The sequence below is a fragment of the Protopterus annectens genome, chromosome 1.part2 (genome assembly GCF_019279795.1).
Source record: "Protopterus annectens isolate FY-2018-M chromosome 1.part2, PAN1.0, whole genome shotgun sequence".
Lineage (NCBI taxonomy): Eukaryota > Metazoa > Chordata > Ceratodontiformes > Protopteridae > Protopterus > Protopterus annectens.
Window position 1 is genome coordinate 677,032,865 of NC_056727.1, and position 19,260 is coordinate 677,052,124.

General features: G+C 39.8%; 1 protein-coding gene across 1 annotated transcript in view; it reads right to left on the minus strand.

The window, feature by feature from the left end:
* AKT3 (AKT serine/threonine kinase 3) overlaps positions 1 to 19,260 on the minus strand; it is a 2,413,182-nt gene that overhangs the window by 765,277 nt on the left and 1,628,645 nt on the right. Inside the window, exon 7 of the mRNA XM_044058335.1 lies at positions 13,156 to 13,221. Coding sequence (XP_043914270.1) covers positions 13,156 to 13,221 — 66 coding nt within the window. The remainder of the gene's footprint in view (positions 1 to 13,155; positions 13,222 to 19,260) is intronic.

A 19,260-nucleotide genomic window follows, 5' to 3' on the forward strand; every position in this document is an offset into this window, starting at 1 on the left:
GCCAATGGGGAGATTTTCTTGACGGTGCCAGCCGGAACTGATGTGGAAGGTAAATCCTGAACCGAAGATGGCTCTGAAGTTGGAGCCGACGGCTTAGTGGGTTTAGGGGATTTCACAGGCTGAGAGCTCTTGGCCAGCAAGTCCTGGGATTTTAAAAGACCCCTAAGAATAAGCTTATTCTTACACTCCTGCAGGACTCTTGGACTAATGGCATGGCAGATAGAACAAGAGTCCTGCAGGTGCACAGCGCCTAAACAACAGACGCAAGAAGTGTGCCCATCTGTCAGAGACATTTTCTGATAGCATGAGTCACACTTCTTGAACCCAGAAACCTTGGATTCCTTTGACATCCTTGAAAGTAAGGAAAAACAGTTATAACAATAACAACCAGAAGCAAAATACAGTCTACAAAAAAACATTACTATAAAGACTATAGCTAAAGTTTTTTTTTTTTTTAAGACAATAGGAAAGCCTCTAACTTAAACGGCTAGCCTATAAGAGAAAGGTAGAAGGACAAGTTCTACATGAAAAAGGAGGGATACTACAAGCTAACAAACTATCACAAGATAAGACTATCGTTACCAATAAAATACTAGAAGGGTTGAATTCTAGTGAAGAAAGTTATACAAAAAAACTTTATACGAGCCTGAGCCAGAAAAAAAAAACGACACCTCGCAGCTGAAGCGGCAAACGAGATCTGGGTAGCTATCGCTAGGCATTAAGGGATAAGGGGTAGCCCCGAGCCAGTAAACAGCTCTCGAGCTATTGAAGATAGCCGAGTCAGAGCCGAGGATCGGCTCCGATCCCTACCAGCAAGAACGAAGGCGAGATAAGACAACTTAACATTAACTATTTCATCTGCAAAATAACTGGACATACATGTTACCAAATGCAATTCACTCCTTATTTAAAATGTAATGAGCTCTTCCACTCTATATTTAAAATCACTGCATTTTCCAGATATCCAAGGAATTGGAAGTGGTTGTATCAAGCTGCCCCATCTTAATTGTTCATTTGTAAATCTTGTTATATGTGCTTGCTAATACTTGAAATATGCCTATATACATACATACATGTATTAAAAGCAGTGAAATACTGCCACATTTTTATTTTATGGCGCTGTTGAATTTTCACAATACATGCCTTGACTTCTTTAGTGGTTGTAAAATGTAGATTTTGTTTTCCAAGAGTGACAAAAAGTCATCATTAAAAAAAGTCAGAGCCTTAATCTCTCTCCCAATTTTTGACTTTCATCCCCAGTGTTTTACACTTTTTCTGAAAGCCTCTGCAACACTTTTATCAGACACATTTATGATGCCTTTGTCCATATAGGCTGTCAAAATAAACCAAACTCCATCACTGCACTCTGAAAGACACAACATATCACTAAAATCAGCCTGCAACTACACATCTGTATTATTCACAACCATCACATTTCTCAGAAAATGCTTCTTTGTGGGGGTTGCTAAAAGTGTAAGCATCTAGCAGAGATAAAGTACAGATGTTTAAGTACAGTTGTGTAAAATCTTACCATAATACTAGATGTCCATCTCTTCACTGTAGTAGCATTCTTCACAAAAGGGATTCCCTGCCTTGGGTAGCACAAAGTCAGGCCAGTATACCAATGTCTTTGAATTTTACAGACATCTTACATCATACATGTGTTCCCTGCAGGAGGCGTAGGGCATAAAGATGACATACAAATGTACAGAACCTCAGAAGTGAATAGCCCAGAAGGAATGGCAGTCCTAGGATGTAGGAGGAACATGTGCATCCAAAAGGAGAAAAAGGAAAACAATAGAACTAAATGGTGAGGAGGAGGGAGCAAACACTGCAACAGTGAAGAGAAGGACACCTATGGTCATGGTAAGATTTTACACAGCTGCACCAAGCCCTTCCATATCACTGCTGCAGTATTCTTCATGAAAGGGGGTGTACTAAAGCTCAATAGGAAACTTGGGAGGAGGAAGGCCCAGAACAGCCCTCATGAAAGCCATGCAGGACAGCTCTGGCAAAGCCACCTCTGGCTCCGGAAACATTCAATTTGCAATACTCAGTAGAGTTATGGACAGAGGACCAAGTAGCAGCCTCAAGGAAGAAACTGGCATCTAATCTTTTGAAAAAAGGCAAAAGAGGAAGCCATGGCCTTGGTACAATGAGCCTTTACAGAGGCAGAAAGGCTCTTCTCACGAAAGGAGTACAAAAGGAAATGGTCTCAGAGACCTATGAAGAAATGGTTTGCTTACAAACACCCAAACCTAGAGATCTGGGATGAAAGAAAACAAACAGTTGCTCAGACTTGCAAATGGGCTTAGTCTTATACAAATAATATTCGAGCTGTCTATGCAAATCCAAGGTATGAAGAACCTTCTCAATAGCAGACTGGAGAAGGAAAAAGGAGGGCAAATTAACAGACTGATTAAGAGACAATTCATTAACCACCCTGAGCATAAAAGAAGAATTAGTACAAAGAGACACCTTGTCCCTATGAAAAACTAAGGAGGAACAGCCATAATACCCTGGAGTTCAGATATTCCTTAGCTAAAATACAGGTCAAAAGAAGAACAGTCTTCCATGTGCAACACTGTAGGGAAGCTGAAGCTACAGGTTCAAAAGGAACCTGAGTCAAATTTTCAAGAACAAAATTAAGTTCCCAGGAAGGTGAAATAGGCTTCCTGGGAAGTCTGATATGAAGCACACCTTTAAAAAATTGCTTGACTTCAAATCTAGAGGCCAGAGGAGGAGTTAATGGCAGAGAAGCAGAAATAGCTGAAAGGTAAGCTTTAACAGAAAAATATGCTAACCCAGCATGGAACAATTCACACAAATAAAGAACCACAGGGACCTCCACAGAAAGTGGATCCTGATTATGAGCAAGGCACCAAGCAGAAAATCTCTTAAATTTAGACATACAGGATTTACTGTAGTGGGTTTCCTGGTCTCCCCTAGAACCCTAAGCACATTCTCAGAAAAAGGGTGCCTAAAAGAGATCAAAACCCCATCATCCACAATGTCACTTGAAAAGTGGACAAGTGAGGATGGATGAGAGATCTCTTGTCTAGTGTGAGTAGGTCCACCCTATGAGGTAAGTTGCAGTAATTGCTCTTGCCTAGGTGCAAAAGAATAGGGGTGCCAAATGGGAGTCACTAACAAGATTTTGGGGGAGTCCTGCTCTATCTTGAGAAGGACCCTCGGAATCACAGGAAGGGAAGCTGTAGAGAAACATTCCCTTCCAAGAAAAAGGTAGGGCATCCACCTTCCAAGCCAGAGACATTGGGACTCTTGTGCAAAAACAGAGGAAGTTTGTTCAAAGGGGAGGCAAAAAGACCTACCTCAGGTGTTGCCCACAATAGGACAGTGTCCAAAAACACATCTCTGTGAAGCATCCATTCATGAGACCTATTTCAGACCTGCTCAAACAGTCTACTACTATGTTCTGCTCTGAAGGAATACAAACAGCCTGAACAGTCACCTGATACTGGACAGCAAGATCCCAAACTTGAAGAGCTAGCCTACAAAGAAGGTAGGCCTATGCCCTCCCTTGCTTGTTGATGTACCACATCACTGTGTTACTGTCTGCAAAGAATTTGAGAGGCTCTGGAAGAAAAGAAAAAATGAAAGGTCTGAAGAGCAAAAAGGAGAGCTCTCAACTCCATGATACTGATGTGATCTGACCTCTGATGAGGGGAACACAGACCCTGGACCTTGAGGAGACTGAACGAGGCTCCCCCCATCCCATGCCTGAGGTATCTGAAAAAGGTTCCTGAGAGAGAACTGGAGGACGAAAAGGAAATCCTGGGTTGAGAGACAGCTGATGAATCCACCACTGAAGCTCAAGCTTGAGATATAGAAGAGAAACTAGAAAATCTGGAGGATGACAGTGTTGGAGCCAAACTGACTTTAGGAACTACTGTAGCTTTTTCATTTGGAACCTGACTAGAGGCAGCATAGGAATGGTGGAAACCATGAAAGCTAGTGCCCTTGGATACTCCCAGGTTGTAATGGAAACATGGGGAAGAAGGTACGGATAAAAGTTGATTAGAGAAAAAGCTTTGGGAAAAGGCAGAGAAGCCAGCATATGGATGTTCTGGAGCCTGCAACAGAGAAACACATGGTCCTGAGAAGGAACCAGGACTGATTTCCAGAAGCGTATTTCAAACTCTAGACTTTGCAAGAGACACACAATATAGTGGAGGTGCTGAAGCAAAGTCTCGGGGGAGGAGACCTAAATGAGTAGATCATCCAGATGAAGAAAGATCTGAACCGTTCTCATTCTACAAAAAGCAATCACAGGAGCAAGGCATTTGGTGGGGCAGTAGAAAGGGCAAATCAGAGAAATGAAAATGCAAGGAAGAAATGGAGAAATGCAAAAACTTCCTGAAAAAGGGATGAACTAAGATATGAAGATAAGCATCACTGACATCCAGAGATACCAGGAAAGCTTGGGAAAGAAATAAGGTCTGAAGGGACAGCATCCAATAAAAAGGGATGTTCAGAAAGGTGTCCCGCTGAGAGAGGTCCAGAATGGGTCTCCAGGTGAAGTATCCCTGATGGATGATAGACAGAGCTCAAGAATCTTGAGTGATCCTTTACCATTTGGGAAGGGAGAAGGAAAGATGAACAGATAAAGGAACCTGGCTCAGAAAAGGGGAAAGCAAACAGTCAGAACCTAGCTTGCTTTGAAAAGAAGGCTTCTGAGGATCTTTGGGAGGAGGGCGAAGTTGTCTGCAAACAAAAGCAGATTTTGATGGATACATCCCCTGGAACTTAGGAACATATGAAACAAAGATTTGCTTCAGTTCCTGCAAGGCCTTACCCTTATCCTGCAGGGACTCCAAAAGCTAAGCAGATGCAAAACCAGATTCTTATTACCAAAAGTGGCATCCAGCAGTTTAGCCTTTGCCAGATATAAAGAGTAATGTCGCAAAACAGAGCCAAAAGCAGCAACTCTAGGAGAGGCATCAGCTGCATCATAGCTACATTTAATAGAGTGGTGGGCTACTTGAGAAGTAGAGCCCAGCAAAAAGAGGTTAGAGGCCTTCCCTTCAGAGTCAGGAAGGTCTGAGATAGCCTGGGAAGCCTGAGAAAGAAGAGCTAAAACATACCTGGTCATACGAGTCTGGTAGTTAATAGCCCAAAAGGCCAAAGTTGTGGCAGTATATACCTGCTTGCTCAGCCAACCCATAGCTCTATTGTCCTTGTCTAAGGAAGTAATTTAGTAGAAGGTAAAAGTTTAGAGGATTTGTCAGAAAAGACAGACACTATAGAAAGGTCAGCAGAAGGACAGGAGCTGAATCAGACCTCTCTTGGCAGGCTGCTGACCTTTGTGCCGGGAAGGCTCCGCTATATCATCCTGAGCCAACAATTTCAGGTGTTGGTTCCCCAGGTAAATGGACAAGGAGGACAGACAACTACATAGGGTCTTAGGGACAAATGCTTGGCAGACAGAACACTTTCTATGGTCATAAGAAGCACCCAAATATAAGAGATACTGCTAGTGACAATCATTATGGGGAATCTTCCTCCCACACTGACATTTTCCCTTTCTGGATGACATGTAAACATACAGCACTGAAAAAGAAAGGATGAGAAGGAACCCCAACTAGGCACTTATCTGAAACACGGCTCAGTAACCAGCACAGAAGGAGCGCTCACAGACAATCAATGATGGTGTTCAGACTGGCGGCAAAGAAGTTCTGAGGTATGTACGTCCATATGTCACCTTTATGTCCTATACTTTGAGTGGGGTGCATACGCATGATGTATGATGTCTATAAAATCCAAAGACAAGTATAACAAAGATTAGATACTCCTTCCTCACATGCCATATGTCTGACCTTAGACTTGGGCATATGGACTACTTGCTGGTACTTAAGGGATGTAAAAGCCTGAGAACTTTCTTCTTGTCAGTCTAGGAAGCAAGACAATGATCCAATGATGAACATACATTTTGATACCCGACTGCCAGTAATTGCTTTATTTCTTTTAGACGTTATCGTCCAACCTTTGCACACCTCCTAAAGTGCTCATTTGTAAGTTATAACATATTTTAAACATATTCCTAATTTTCCCTTAGGCAGTGCTTTAAAATAAAATGCACAACTCTTTTCAAATATGTAAAATTTTTGTTATGACTCACACAGCTGGAAATTATACTGGCTGTGTTTCTTAAAAATATACACAACTTGTTGTGATGCTTTCTTGAATATAACGTGTAATAACTGATTAGAGTGGTGTATGTCAGCAATACCACTAAAACATGATCCTGTGTGATTTTAACTCTTCAAATATTAAAAGTAAAACAGTTTTGACAGACTTAGCAACTCACCGTGTGAACATTTTTTTTTTTTAATTTGACACATCTCGCACTGAAAAAAACTTAAGTTTTGACTGGTGTATTACACAGCTTTTGTGGGATAAATCAGTACTCTGCAACTATCATATTCTTCAACACAGTTAAATTTCTACTTTTCAGTGATTCTGACACATCAGCAAGAGATTAGCCATCTCATCAGTTCTCACAGTGCACCACATCAAACACTTGTCATGCAAGCATATGTACTACAGATCAGCCATTCCTTTCTTTACAGGGCTTCGGAAATAGTTTATGACTGTGCAATCTGACAGCTTCTTTAACTGCTGTGTGTAATGTAGCACTTAACTGCATACAGAGATAAATAAGCTCCTTTAAGATACATGCCGAATAATTAAATTCCATTAGAAGTGTCATAAATCACATGAACTGTATCAGAACATGACAATGTACCCAAGTTGATAGACCCGTGCCTCAACCAGCAATTTTAAGTACTGTAGTTGCAGACACTCAGGAAGCTCTAGAAATAAGATGTCTAACTATCCTTTACCTGGCTCATATATACAGTTGTGCCTTCTCTGGCAAAACTCTCACAGTTTATTTTTAAGTATTGTTTTCCTCTTCTCCTCTGACCATTAAGCTCATTACCCAATTGCTCTATGGATCCATTCCATCCAAAGTATCAGCCATACAGTTTATTTGAACCTTGGAGGGGAGGGATGAGAGGGACCAGCAGCTGTGTCATCATCCCTGTGGAAGACTGGGGTATTCTGTTTAATACCCTATCTCTCCTATGCATGATCATCAGTGTCCAAGGAATAGCATTGCAATGAACCTTTTGATACACAGCCATGATTGATCAGATGGCCCAAACCCCCTTGTAAATAGGCACTCTTATGTGATCCTTTGTCGCCAACATGATGAATTATGCCCCATGCACAAAACCACTCCTCCACTAAAAGAGATGAGTATGCTTCAGCAATGTCATTCCTCTCTTCCTCATGCAAGCTCCATCAAGGACCTGAGCTGCTAGTGAAAGCTGGGTCACCTGAGTTGTTACCTATACTATCAGAGCTGGAATCTCTTATCTTTAAATCCTGTGTCATCAGCTCTTGTAGTATACAAGAATATCTTTTACTAATCCAATTGTGACAATCATTTGTGTTGGCACTATATCAGATACTATACATATACCAGGGCTGCATATGAAAGCATTTGGTAAAACCCTGTGCATCTTCCTCTCCCTTAGAAGTCTTAGTAACCATCTGATGCTGTGAAAGCTTGTCATTAATGTAACAACCCTGAATGAAGTGGTCCATCAATTCCTTTATGTCACAAGCTGCATAATTATTCTCTACTGGTGAGGAACAAGCTACTGGTAAAAGGTTATACCAGGCAATGTCATGCCTTTTCAGGGCTATTTTCTTCAGTAACACACTTACATAAGCATAACATAAGCCCACAGCTCAATTACAGTCTCAGACCATGGAATACAAAATTTGTGCCAGCGCTGCCCTGCTTTTACAAGCTCTGTCTAAAAATGGGGTACCCACTTTCTGCTAATGCCATCACCTTTCATGTAGGATGGCAGGCATGTTACAACATATTAAGCAACATCAGGCAGCGGTTGGAAGCTTGCAAATATTTGATAAAGTGAGGCTGAGGTGTCATAATGCGACTATGAGGAACTAATATGGAAGCCCAAATACCACAGCAGGTGTTTACAACATATGAAAAAGGCGAGAATGCCCCAACACAGCTATACAGATTAGTAAAAGCAGTGGAGAGGCCACAGAAAAGGGAGAAAATGTCTCGTGTAGAATGACTACAGATATGTAAAAATGGCAGATGTTTAGGTGGAATTTCTGAAGTTGTACAGCTAAGGGTGGGTCTTTCACAACAGAAATTTGGGGAGGTATTTTAAAGTCTAATACTTTACAAGACAGAATGGTGGAGATGAGACTTCCTCTTAAGGAAAAAAAAAACATACTGGTGTGTGACACTGCTAGCCATCAAATGTTCTGAAATTTTATATACATGCGTGTTACTTTCAGGTTTGGAAGATCACCAAGAAAATAAAGTTTTTAGGCTATAAATATCAAATGTGTTCTCTGCTCTTTGATAGGAGAAGGCTGAACTATTAAATCAAATACATAAATGTTTGGGATACAAATATGTTTTGTATTTCTGTATAGTCAGTGATATACTAGGATAGCACAATGGTAGAATTTTGAAACATTATAAATGTACATATCTGATAATTCAACTTCATATTTTTCTTACCAAAAATAACTGCAAGTATTTAATTATACCAGGAAGTTAAAAATACAGCAATGTTTGGAGCTAGTACACAATACTGCTACCCTCTCTGAACCACATAAAATAATTAATATCCTAGCTAATAAATTAAGTACAATTTTACTCCACCCATAGTTACACAGCTATTCCACGGGATCAACAATCCCACCTACCCCTTTAATTACTACTGAAAAAGTTCTCTTAACTCTCTCAAAATCTAAGAATACTTCATCCATTAACCTCGATAACATACTTAGTTGCTTAATTATCAGTGCCATATATAGCCTTCTGATACCTTAATTAACTATTTAATCTAAGGCTCTCCACTGGTTACATTCCCAAGGCCTGGAAAATGGTCACTGTAATAACACTATATAAGGGTGGCCAAACCACAGATCCAGGTAACTAAAGACCCATTAGTCGCACTAGCCTCACATGTAAAGCTATGGAGCACATTATTTCAGACCTCGTTAATCTGGACATTGAAAATCTCTTAACCCAGGATTCTCATCAACTCAGCTTTGTCAAAGGAAGGTCTTTAACCTCATTAATATTTTTGAAAGAAAGTAACTGGAACAGTGCGTAGTGGTTATGCAGTGCAGGCAGCATATCCAGACCTGGCCAAAGCTGCTCCCCATTCAGGCATTACTGACAGACTTGTGAATCTGAATAGAAATCCTTCTATTATGTGGTGGATAGACAACTAGTTGTCTAACAGAACCTATGTGATTAGAAGAAGAAGACGCTGCAGCTGCCACTCCTGGAAGCACAAAAAAAAAAATTACCAGTGGTGTATCACAGGGCTCTGTTTTAGGACCATCTTCTATTCTGCATATATTTTTCAGTTCTTTAGGCCAGCACTTAAGGCCTGTGGTTACCTAACTTCGCAGACAACTGTAAATTGAGTGTTATTAAATCTTCAACTGACTCGCAATTGCTCTAACACAGGTTAAATCATGTTAACAACTGGTGCAAGGACAAAGGTTTCAAATTAGATGTAAAAAATGTAGAATAGTTAATTTTGGGTAAACAAAACAGTTTCACTTCCCATGTGGGAGATGTATTCCTCCAATCAAACACTGTTGTAAGGGATCAAAGTACTGCTAATAAATCCTTATCAGTTCACCATTATATCTCCACAGCACTTCAGAAAGACTTTTACCTGGCTCAACTAATTTCCAAAGGTATCTCCACTAGATCCAAATAAGTCATAATTCCCCTTTACTTGTATCTTATCAGACCCATTATTAAATATGATGCACCTTTTGGTATGCATTTGTTTAAATACATTAAACAACATGAAAGACAGTCGAGATTCACTAATGAAAAGATCAGTGGCCCCAAAATTCTTGGTTATCATTACAGACAAAGCCCTTCTCTGTACTCAGTCTCATGCAGACTCTTCCATGAAAATCAGTCTAGCCTTTTCAGCCATGAAGGATTCAACCCTATTTGACATCCTATTCCTTTGCAGAACTAATGGTACCTCAAATACTCTATTAAAAGAAATAAACCTTCATCAACAAATAAACAAGACATGTTGGCACAAGAGATTATATACTAACTTTGTCACCAAACCTAGATAACTGGATGGGCAGCCTCAAATTTTCACCCAGTCTATCTCATCTTGTTCTTGTTGTGGCTAGAGGGAAGTTTTGAACAGTTTTATTTTGGCTAGGCTTAAAATTGTCTGCAGACTGTTTACCAAAGTACTTGCCTATGAACCTATTAACATGTTTTTAAAGCAAAGATGGCAATAATACAACACAAAAAACAAATGCAGAAAAAGAAAAAATTACAACATAATCTCAGAGTATCTAATAATCATTAAATATATTTTTTGTGATCAACTGGCCTATCTATCCCCCAAGATTTGTGACAGACAGGAAGAAGGCAAGAGGAAACTAGAGCATTCATGCATGACAATCAAAGAAGGTAGAAGAGTGGCACTGAACTGACAGAGATAGAAACACTTGACACGACACCCAGACTCCAAAGTAGAAAATAGGGAAAGGGGAGTTGAATGACTATGATGATTAATCATTTTTTCAGACAGAAAAAAAGAAAAAGGATATTTGCAGTAGGATTTTAAATATTTGAGAAATACTGGGCAATACATGTCATGTGTGGTCAATGCCTTTACACCTGTCCACACAAGGCAACAAACTCAAGCAGTTAACAGCCACAATGTTTCAGTCTCTTTACTAGTCTATTCTCCCTACACGCACGAGCACACACAGATAAACATGAAGTCTAAAGGAGAGTCTGAAAATGGCGAACTGGGATCAGTGTTTCACACCAGTCAACCATTCAAAAGCACACAAACATTACAGAATCTACTTCTGTACTTCTTCTGACCGACTAGTTACTTTTTTGTGATAATATTGAAAATTCAAGTCCACTCTGTTTGCAGTCATTTGATGGACTACCACCTTACATATAGGTTCATACTAGGCTATCTGCCCTAGGGCATTTATAAGCCTAGCCAGAGTGTGTTTGGCTTTCGCCACCCATTTTAAATTAATTTTGCTATGCCTTTTTTTGAGGTTAGTATACTGTGCTTCTGTCTAACAGTGACACAGAAGTGATACCCGGGGTAAACCTACGATCTCCCATCCACTCAAGATTCCTCTTGAAGAGAGTCAATGAGGGACTCTGCCTAACCAGAGTAAAGGGAGCCTCTGGGTTATGAATCTGTCCCTCCAGCATGTCCTATTTATTTCAGTGCTGAGGTTCAAGTCTCTCGAGCGCATAGCTCGATGGGATTTGGATTTTATGAGGTGCAGCATGTCCATTAATTCCAGGTTGGACATGGCTTTATACGTCAGGCACAGATCGCCTCTGAGCAGGTGGTATGCCACTGAGTAGAGCTGGAGTTTCTTTAACCGGGCAGCATATGCCATCTGTTTGAGCCCTTTGATCCTCTTGGTGAGGTACTTTTGGGGTCTTTCCAGTTGCTGCAGGTGTCTGGTAAGGTACATCCCAAAAGGGGCATTGTACTCAATTATGGGCCTGATGAGGGATGAGTAAAGAGGCACGATGACCTCCCCTGATCTAGATGTGAATCCCTTCATGATTAGATGGGCTATATAAAATGTTTTTCTAACCACTTTGGCCACGTGGTTGTCAAATGAGAGATTGCTATCAACTTGGGTCCCCAGGTCCCTAATTACTTCTTCTGTACTTAATGGATTACCACCTATGTGGTAATTTGTGGGCAATTTGTTTTTGCCAAAGGGGATGACTATACACTTTTGGCAGTTAGCTTGAGGCCATGGCTCTGGCACCAGTTGTCTGTTTCTATGAGGCCCTTTTGGAGGATGCTTGTGTCGGCTGGAGAGTCTATTATGGCGCCCAGTTTGCAATCATCTGCGAACTTGGTCAGCCACAGTCCTTCCGTGTTGGCCTGTACCTCCGGGAAATATATACCGAACAAGAGAGGCCCCAGGACTGAGCCTTGTGGGACGCCACTTGTAACTGGTTTGGAGTCTGACATGGCTCCAGCAATTCTAACCATGTGGGTTCTGTCCTTGAGCCAGTTTGCAACCCATCTAGTGACATAGGGGTTTATATTTAAGCTGGTGAGCTTATCTATAATGCCCGAGTGGGGTATTGTATCGAAGGCTTTTGCGAGGTCCAGGTAGGCTGTGTGGACCATCTTCCCCTCGTCAATGGCCTTGGTGACTGTTTCAAAGAAATCAACCAGGTTTAAGAGGCAGGATCTGCCCTTAACAAAGCCGAACTGGGTAGGATCCAGTGTCTGTAGGTCCCCAATATCTTTATTTATGAGGTCCATGATGATCCTTTCCATAGCGTTGCAGACCAAGCTAGTCAGGCTTATGGGGCGATAGTCATATGCTGTGATGACATTTTTTGCCTTCTGACTGGAGGAATTTAATACAGGTTTATTAGTTTGCATGTGTAGAAATAAAGTTTTTACAGTCTTCATCTACCATGCAACTTCAAAAAAGCAAACCTGTCTGAAGAAATAATGTTAATTTACCATATTTACTACAGATCACTAGTTACTGTATACAACCAATTCAACCTCTTCCTGGTAAGAATAATGGCTGTTTTTGCCTCAACATCAAGTCACCAATAGCACACATATACAAATGAACTGAACTCCAGTGAGCAATTTCTCACTATACAGAAACATTTCATAAAAATTAAATCAGGCGGTTGCAGTTAAAGATACATTTTGGTCCAAAATTGGTAGTGCACATCCTTCCTTCCACAAAAGTAGATAAACCTGAATGACCAACTGCTTCTGCAAAACAAACAGGGAGACAGCTGACCTACAGCTTTGAGGTTACAGAGTACCAAGTCAAGTATCTCTCTTGCCACACATCTTTGGAGTACAAAGATATGTAAAATTCAAGAGCCACAGCATACTTCTGTTGTACACAAGACATAAAGGACAGGACTTACTCATATTTGCTCATAAAATTAAACAAAACACACTGTAAAGGCAAACAACTGCAACCAGGAAAGTGGAAGAGAAGTTCACAAGTGCAATTGTACTAAAAACTGCTGAAACTTACCGTTAAAAATGGATGTCTAGTGTTTTTTAATACTCTGCTTTCTGTCAACGTATGTGCAACTTCATCCTACAAAAGAAAGTTAAAAAACATGAATTAGGGGATATTTGATGGGGGTCATTTTATAAACAAATTGTTCTGTAACAGCCTGAGCAGAACCTATGAAAACCAAACACATTCTTTCAGTGTGTGGTTACATACACTATACATAGAGGCCTTATAGAAATCAGGCATGCAAAGATGACTCCTTCATAAATCAAGAAATGTGGCTGCTAGAACTCAGGACATATGCAAGTGCTTCTGGTTTACTTTTGAAATATATGATCTTGTAGTGACACTTTTCCAAGTAGCCAACAATAAAACTGAGTAGGAAAATAATGAAGCAAGCATTCTTATGCAAATAATTCTTGAAGAAATCAGTACTATACACACAATTACTTTCCCAAATTTTTTGTACTTAGATTACTTTGAGGCTTGGTTCAGAAAGAATCGAGACAAAAAATGGCAAGCCATTAAAATCTGTTCTCAAGATTCTGAAATATTATGGCTTAATGAAACCAAAATGGGTCTTTAAGTCTCCAGACTATAATTTGTAGCACAACTATACATACAACTTGTTTATACTGATCACTACTCATATGAAAACACTTTTTATGGTGCAAAGAGAAGAAATGATGCACGCATTTCTGTGTAGAGGCATATCTACAAGATATGTTCACTTTTCAACACATAAGATAATGCTGAGAATACCAAAAACGAATTCTGGGCATAAATAAGGTCTTTTTAAAGTCTTCAGAAATCTAGCAAAGCCAAGAAGTCTTCCTTAATGAAGATACATGACCAAATGAAGCTTTCATTGCTCACTGCATTCTTAAACTCCCATCATAAATATCAGTGATAATCAAAGCAATCTTGGAAATAAGTTTAAGGAAGATGTTAAGTGTTCTAACCAGCTTTTATTAGCAGTCAGCTAATCTTGGGAGCACATGAATACAGTCTCATACCATGGCCAGAAGTGGGCAGCCTTGACAATTAAAAAAAATGCTATATCCCCGAACCCCACCAGTTAGTTAATGCCCGAGGTAACAGCTGCTTTGTATTACTTCAGGTGTTTGATAGGCACTTCTTGACCCATTGTCTGCAACTGTGTTAAGCAGAAGAGCTTGATTTGTATCATTTTAAAAATGCAAAATAAACTGTTCTTCACTTTATCTGAGTTACTCAATGCCATCCCCAAAGAGGATTACAGATGCTTTTTTGGCCATCCAAACGACAGCCAGATTAAATGTTTGTTTTGCTCAGGAAAACATCATCATTCTGATAAATTTATAAAATCTGTAAATACTAGTTGTAAGTACTTAGAATTTACTGGCTTTCCTAGAAAAAATGATGTTGGCTCTTTCCATCATTACTTAACACGCTCCTTCTAAAAATTAAGATCAACAGTAGAAAAGCTAAGCATTTGGGCTGGGTGAACCCTCTCCCTCTAGAATAAGTCCCCCCCCCCCAACACACACACACGCACACACACAGTGCAAGGTGAAAGTCATTCTGCTCCTTCTATCCTTCCATCTCCCTCTGGAGATGACTGTGATGAAACATATTCCCTACCACACACACAGTGCAAGGTGAAGGTCATTCTACTCAGTCTGTCCTTCCTATCACAGCCATTTCCTCAACAGGAGGTTCTAGCAAAAACAGCAGTTGTGGTCATTAAGACAGCATTTAATGTTGGAACTTTCCAGACATCTGAGAAAGGATCACCCCCAGATGTCAGCTTCAAGTCAGCACCTATTGCATCCAAGTAGCCAGTTGTTGCCAAGACCTGACAAACTTACCTGCCAGTTTGCTACACTTTCCTCTTTAGCAAATATTTTGACAATCATGATAAGGATGTGCAGGGGGTCAGCAAATGGCTGGGAAGACTCCATTTTCTAGGATACTGCACACTAGGATTGTCTGCCCAATACACACACATCAAATATGTGGACATCACAGGGGGAGATCAGAAATTGGGATCTTGGATATCTACCGATTGCTACCGCTTTTTCATTTCATTACAAACAAGCTATGCAGAAAAATTTTCAGTTATACAAAAGGGAACTCTTGAAAGTATCACCTGAACTCAAACTCTACTTATGGCTCAATCCCACAAAGAAACAGAAGACAGCAATTCACATATAGCTAATCTAACTGAGTTGCTTTTCAATAAACACCAAATGGACAAGCCCAGTTAAATGAATGGACACCCAATGAGTAGAATGTACGGTAACAGTCACTCAAACTCTTTTACTTATTAACAATGGTGGATCACAAAACCTCAGGGTAACATAGGAAAGGCGCTGGCTACCTATGCATCAAATTGGGCTCTTCCAGTCACGTTACATTTGGCCAGCTGAGTTGATGTATTAATCTTACCCCTATTGTGTCTTCAGCTTAGGAGAAAGAAGATCTGGCACATTTTGATCTAACTGCTTCCCCTTTAGGATATGACACTGAATCTGATGACAAACTCCCCAGTTGACATTCGCAGACAAATGGCACAAAGTGCAAGTGCAGTACTGATTATCAGTCATGTGATAATGCATACTGCAGTTCTGATTAGCACTCATGAAGGGTGTGGGCTTTCAGAGACAATACATAATGCTTGTTTTAGCTGTGAGCTGCCATGGACAGAGAATTCCAGAATATTAGCTCTGTGCAAGCACAGAACACTTGTCTGTGAATCACAACTGCTGTCTTTAGACTTTCCTCTAAAATCTGTTTCATTTGTCAAAACCACAAACTTAATGAAGGATTATTTCAAATGGATCACAAGGAAGCTTTCTACCCAGGAAGGACATATATATGCTTAGCGATTAAAGACAACTCGATCTAAACAATTTGATTCCTCTTTTTATTCAATCATTTGATAACATTTTTAATGAGGTGCCTCAGAACTACACAAACCACCACCAGCACGCAAGTCTGTTTTCAAAGAGTTTTTATACAAGAAGCTGGTGGCTGACACTGAGAGAATTAAATAAGAGCCACATCATGGTCCAACTATTCTCCATCTCTTGAAACTCTTACAAATGAAGAAGAATGCTAAAAAGAATTACAAATAAAGTATATATTTCTGCCACTTTGAGGATAACAGACATGGATTACTGGACTCGCATGGCATAGTATTACTGAGACATTCTCAGGCAGAATAATGACTTATTTCAGGATATCTCTGAAGCTTCTTTAGAATGAAATATTTGTAAATTAACACAAACTGCATATGATATTGAATTTCATTGTTAAATTCAGAATGATACCATTAAAGCATGCTTTAGGGCAGTTTTAACATTTGACACTGTCAGCAGAAGGCATGCTTGGTTACAAAAAGAACCTTTCTTATTGATGTAAAAGGTAAATTAGGGTGGTTCATTACATATCTAACTAAATAAACTTAGTGTCACCACTGGGCCTAATACATCCAGAAATGGCACTTTTTTTCAGCAAGAGTACCACACGGCTCAATATAAAGACAGGTCCTCTTTTCAATATTTACTACAGCTTAACTTTTGACTTAAAAAACCTGAGATTTACCATTTACACCGATAGTAATCATTTTGTAATCATACTAAGTCACCTCGCAAGTTACAAGAAAAGCTGCACCTAGATTCCACCTCATTATACAAATAGTTTACCAACATGTAGCTTGTATTTAATGGGGGGAAAACAACCACCACTAAGCTGTTCAGCTGACATCAAACAATGAAATCCAATCCCACATAACAAATCATCGACTCAGTGTGTAACATTACCTGGTACTACATGAACAAAGGTACCTAGACAAGTTTTGATCAATAACTCACATTTGCAGCACAATACATGTACTCATTCAGCTAAGATAAACATATACATACTCTCATCTCTTCCCACTGAAATCCAGGAATGATTACAATATACTGAATGTGTGTATATATGTAATATGCGTGGTTATTTAAAAGGAGAAGGTTGATATAGTTAATAAGAACACAGGTGATGGGGAGAGAAGATCTTGAATGGGTGAAAGTGAGGAAAGATATTTGTGATAACTGGCCAAAACAGACAAGTACAAAAATGGAATCACCATTGTCTTTATATCATGGAGAAGTACTGATAATTGTGAAGTATTGGTTGAGAGACTAGGCAGTGGGTGTGAAACTTTTTATTTATTTATTTTTAACAAGAAGCAGTGCAGGAGCACGGCAATGAGCTAGCTAGAAACAGTCTTAGTGCCAGTTTAAAGTTCTGTGTGTTGTCCACTAACTTCAGTGCAGTAAGGAGCGAGTTCCAAGTATTAGCTACAGAATTAGAGTACAGAGCGTGTCCAGGAAATTTTTGAGCTTTGTTGACTGACATGAGTTTTTTTTTTCTCATGGATCAAAGTGATCTGCTTGGACAATAATTATGGAGGGCAGTGCTGAGAGCTGGGCAAGCTAAAGGTGTATGTATTGCTCTGGGGTTATGAGTAGTTGGGTATGTGTGTCAGGTGGTGAGGAAGTTCAAAGTCTCTTTAGTACTTTGCATAAGGAACAGTTACGGATTCAATAGGTTTTCTTACCTGCAAATTTTGCTATTTTGTTACATCATTGCTCTTAATTTTATTTTCACTATGGAAGCCTTTAGATTTGTGAGGACAGCTGCACCATACAACATAGAAGGTAATAGGTAGGTAGCAGCTAGAACTGATTTTGTGGAGTTAGTTGGGAAATCTTTTGATCTATATAGCATCCCTATATTTTAAGTTTTTTTTAATGCAGTTATGAATGGGAAAATCAAAGTTTGGGTTGTCATCTATGGTTACAACTAATAACTTGGTATATGAGACTTCTACTTCAGGTTTTGCTCAAGGAGGTAATTTCTAAATCTGAAATGCCAGGGCAATTCTCCTGCTTAACTGCCTCACTTAGAAACTACTAAACTGATCCTACTACCCAATGCCCAAACCTTTAAAGAATGCCCCCGAGGAAGAAACTGCTCTAGTAAAGTGAGCCTTCCCTGGGAAAGTAAGGGTCTTACCATTAGACAACTAAAAGGAAATAGCTTTAGAAATCCAGTTGGAAATAGTTTGCTTGGAAACAGATTGACCCAGAGCTCTTGGGTCGTAAGAGACAGATGGTCACGTCTTACGAAAAAGCTTGGTGTTATCAAGGTAATATCTGAGCTGCTTATGCACATCTGAAGTGTGCAATATTCTCTCACTGGGACACTGAGAGGAAGGAAAAAAAGTTGGAAGGGTAATGGACTGATTTATGGATAACTCATTAACCACTTTGGTCATAAAGGTAGGGTTATAGTGTGCAGGAAAACCCTATCTCTATGATAATCAGTGAAGGGGGGATTGGACATCAGGGCCTGTAACCCTGAAACCTTTCTAGCAGAGGTAATGGAAACTAACAAAACCATTTTCCAGGTGCAATGCTGCAGGGAAGAGGAGTTTGCTGGTTCAAAAGGTCTCTGTGTAAGCTTCTCTAGCACAAAATTGAGATCCCAAGGAGGAGGTATTGGTTTCCTTGGTGGTCTGGTATGAAGGACATCTTTAAGTAACAGTTTTACCTCTAACCTAGAGGCCAAAGGTGTAGACATAGGCAGGCAAGCAGAGATTTATTTATTTATTTTATTTTACATTTGTTGACCGGGATGATCCGACTGGATACATGTCCATTTTCAGCGGAGGCCCGGGGAGAAAAGATCCACATTTACAGCAAATAATGTACGGGATACAAATGCAAATGTCATACAATTTACAAAGTTACATACTGTTACATTAATAACACATAGGTGAAGGAGAAACAGCATGTGCAATGGGGAAAAGAACATGAGAATTGCATATGATCTAAGGAAGTAACATCTTAGGAGTAGCACTCTCAAAGTACAGTTGTATAGCAGCGGAAATTATGCTATTATATAGTAAGAGGTTGTCAAGCTTCATGTTTTGGGCATCTATTCGATTAGGTAAATACAGTGTTAGATCATAAATGAGAGAGTTTAAGTCATAGGGATATTCATTAGTTGGAGCGTGGACTTTGGCTTCATAAAGAAGAGTTAGTCTGGGACAGAGCACTGACATAGCCAGTGTGACTTGAAATGGAG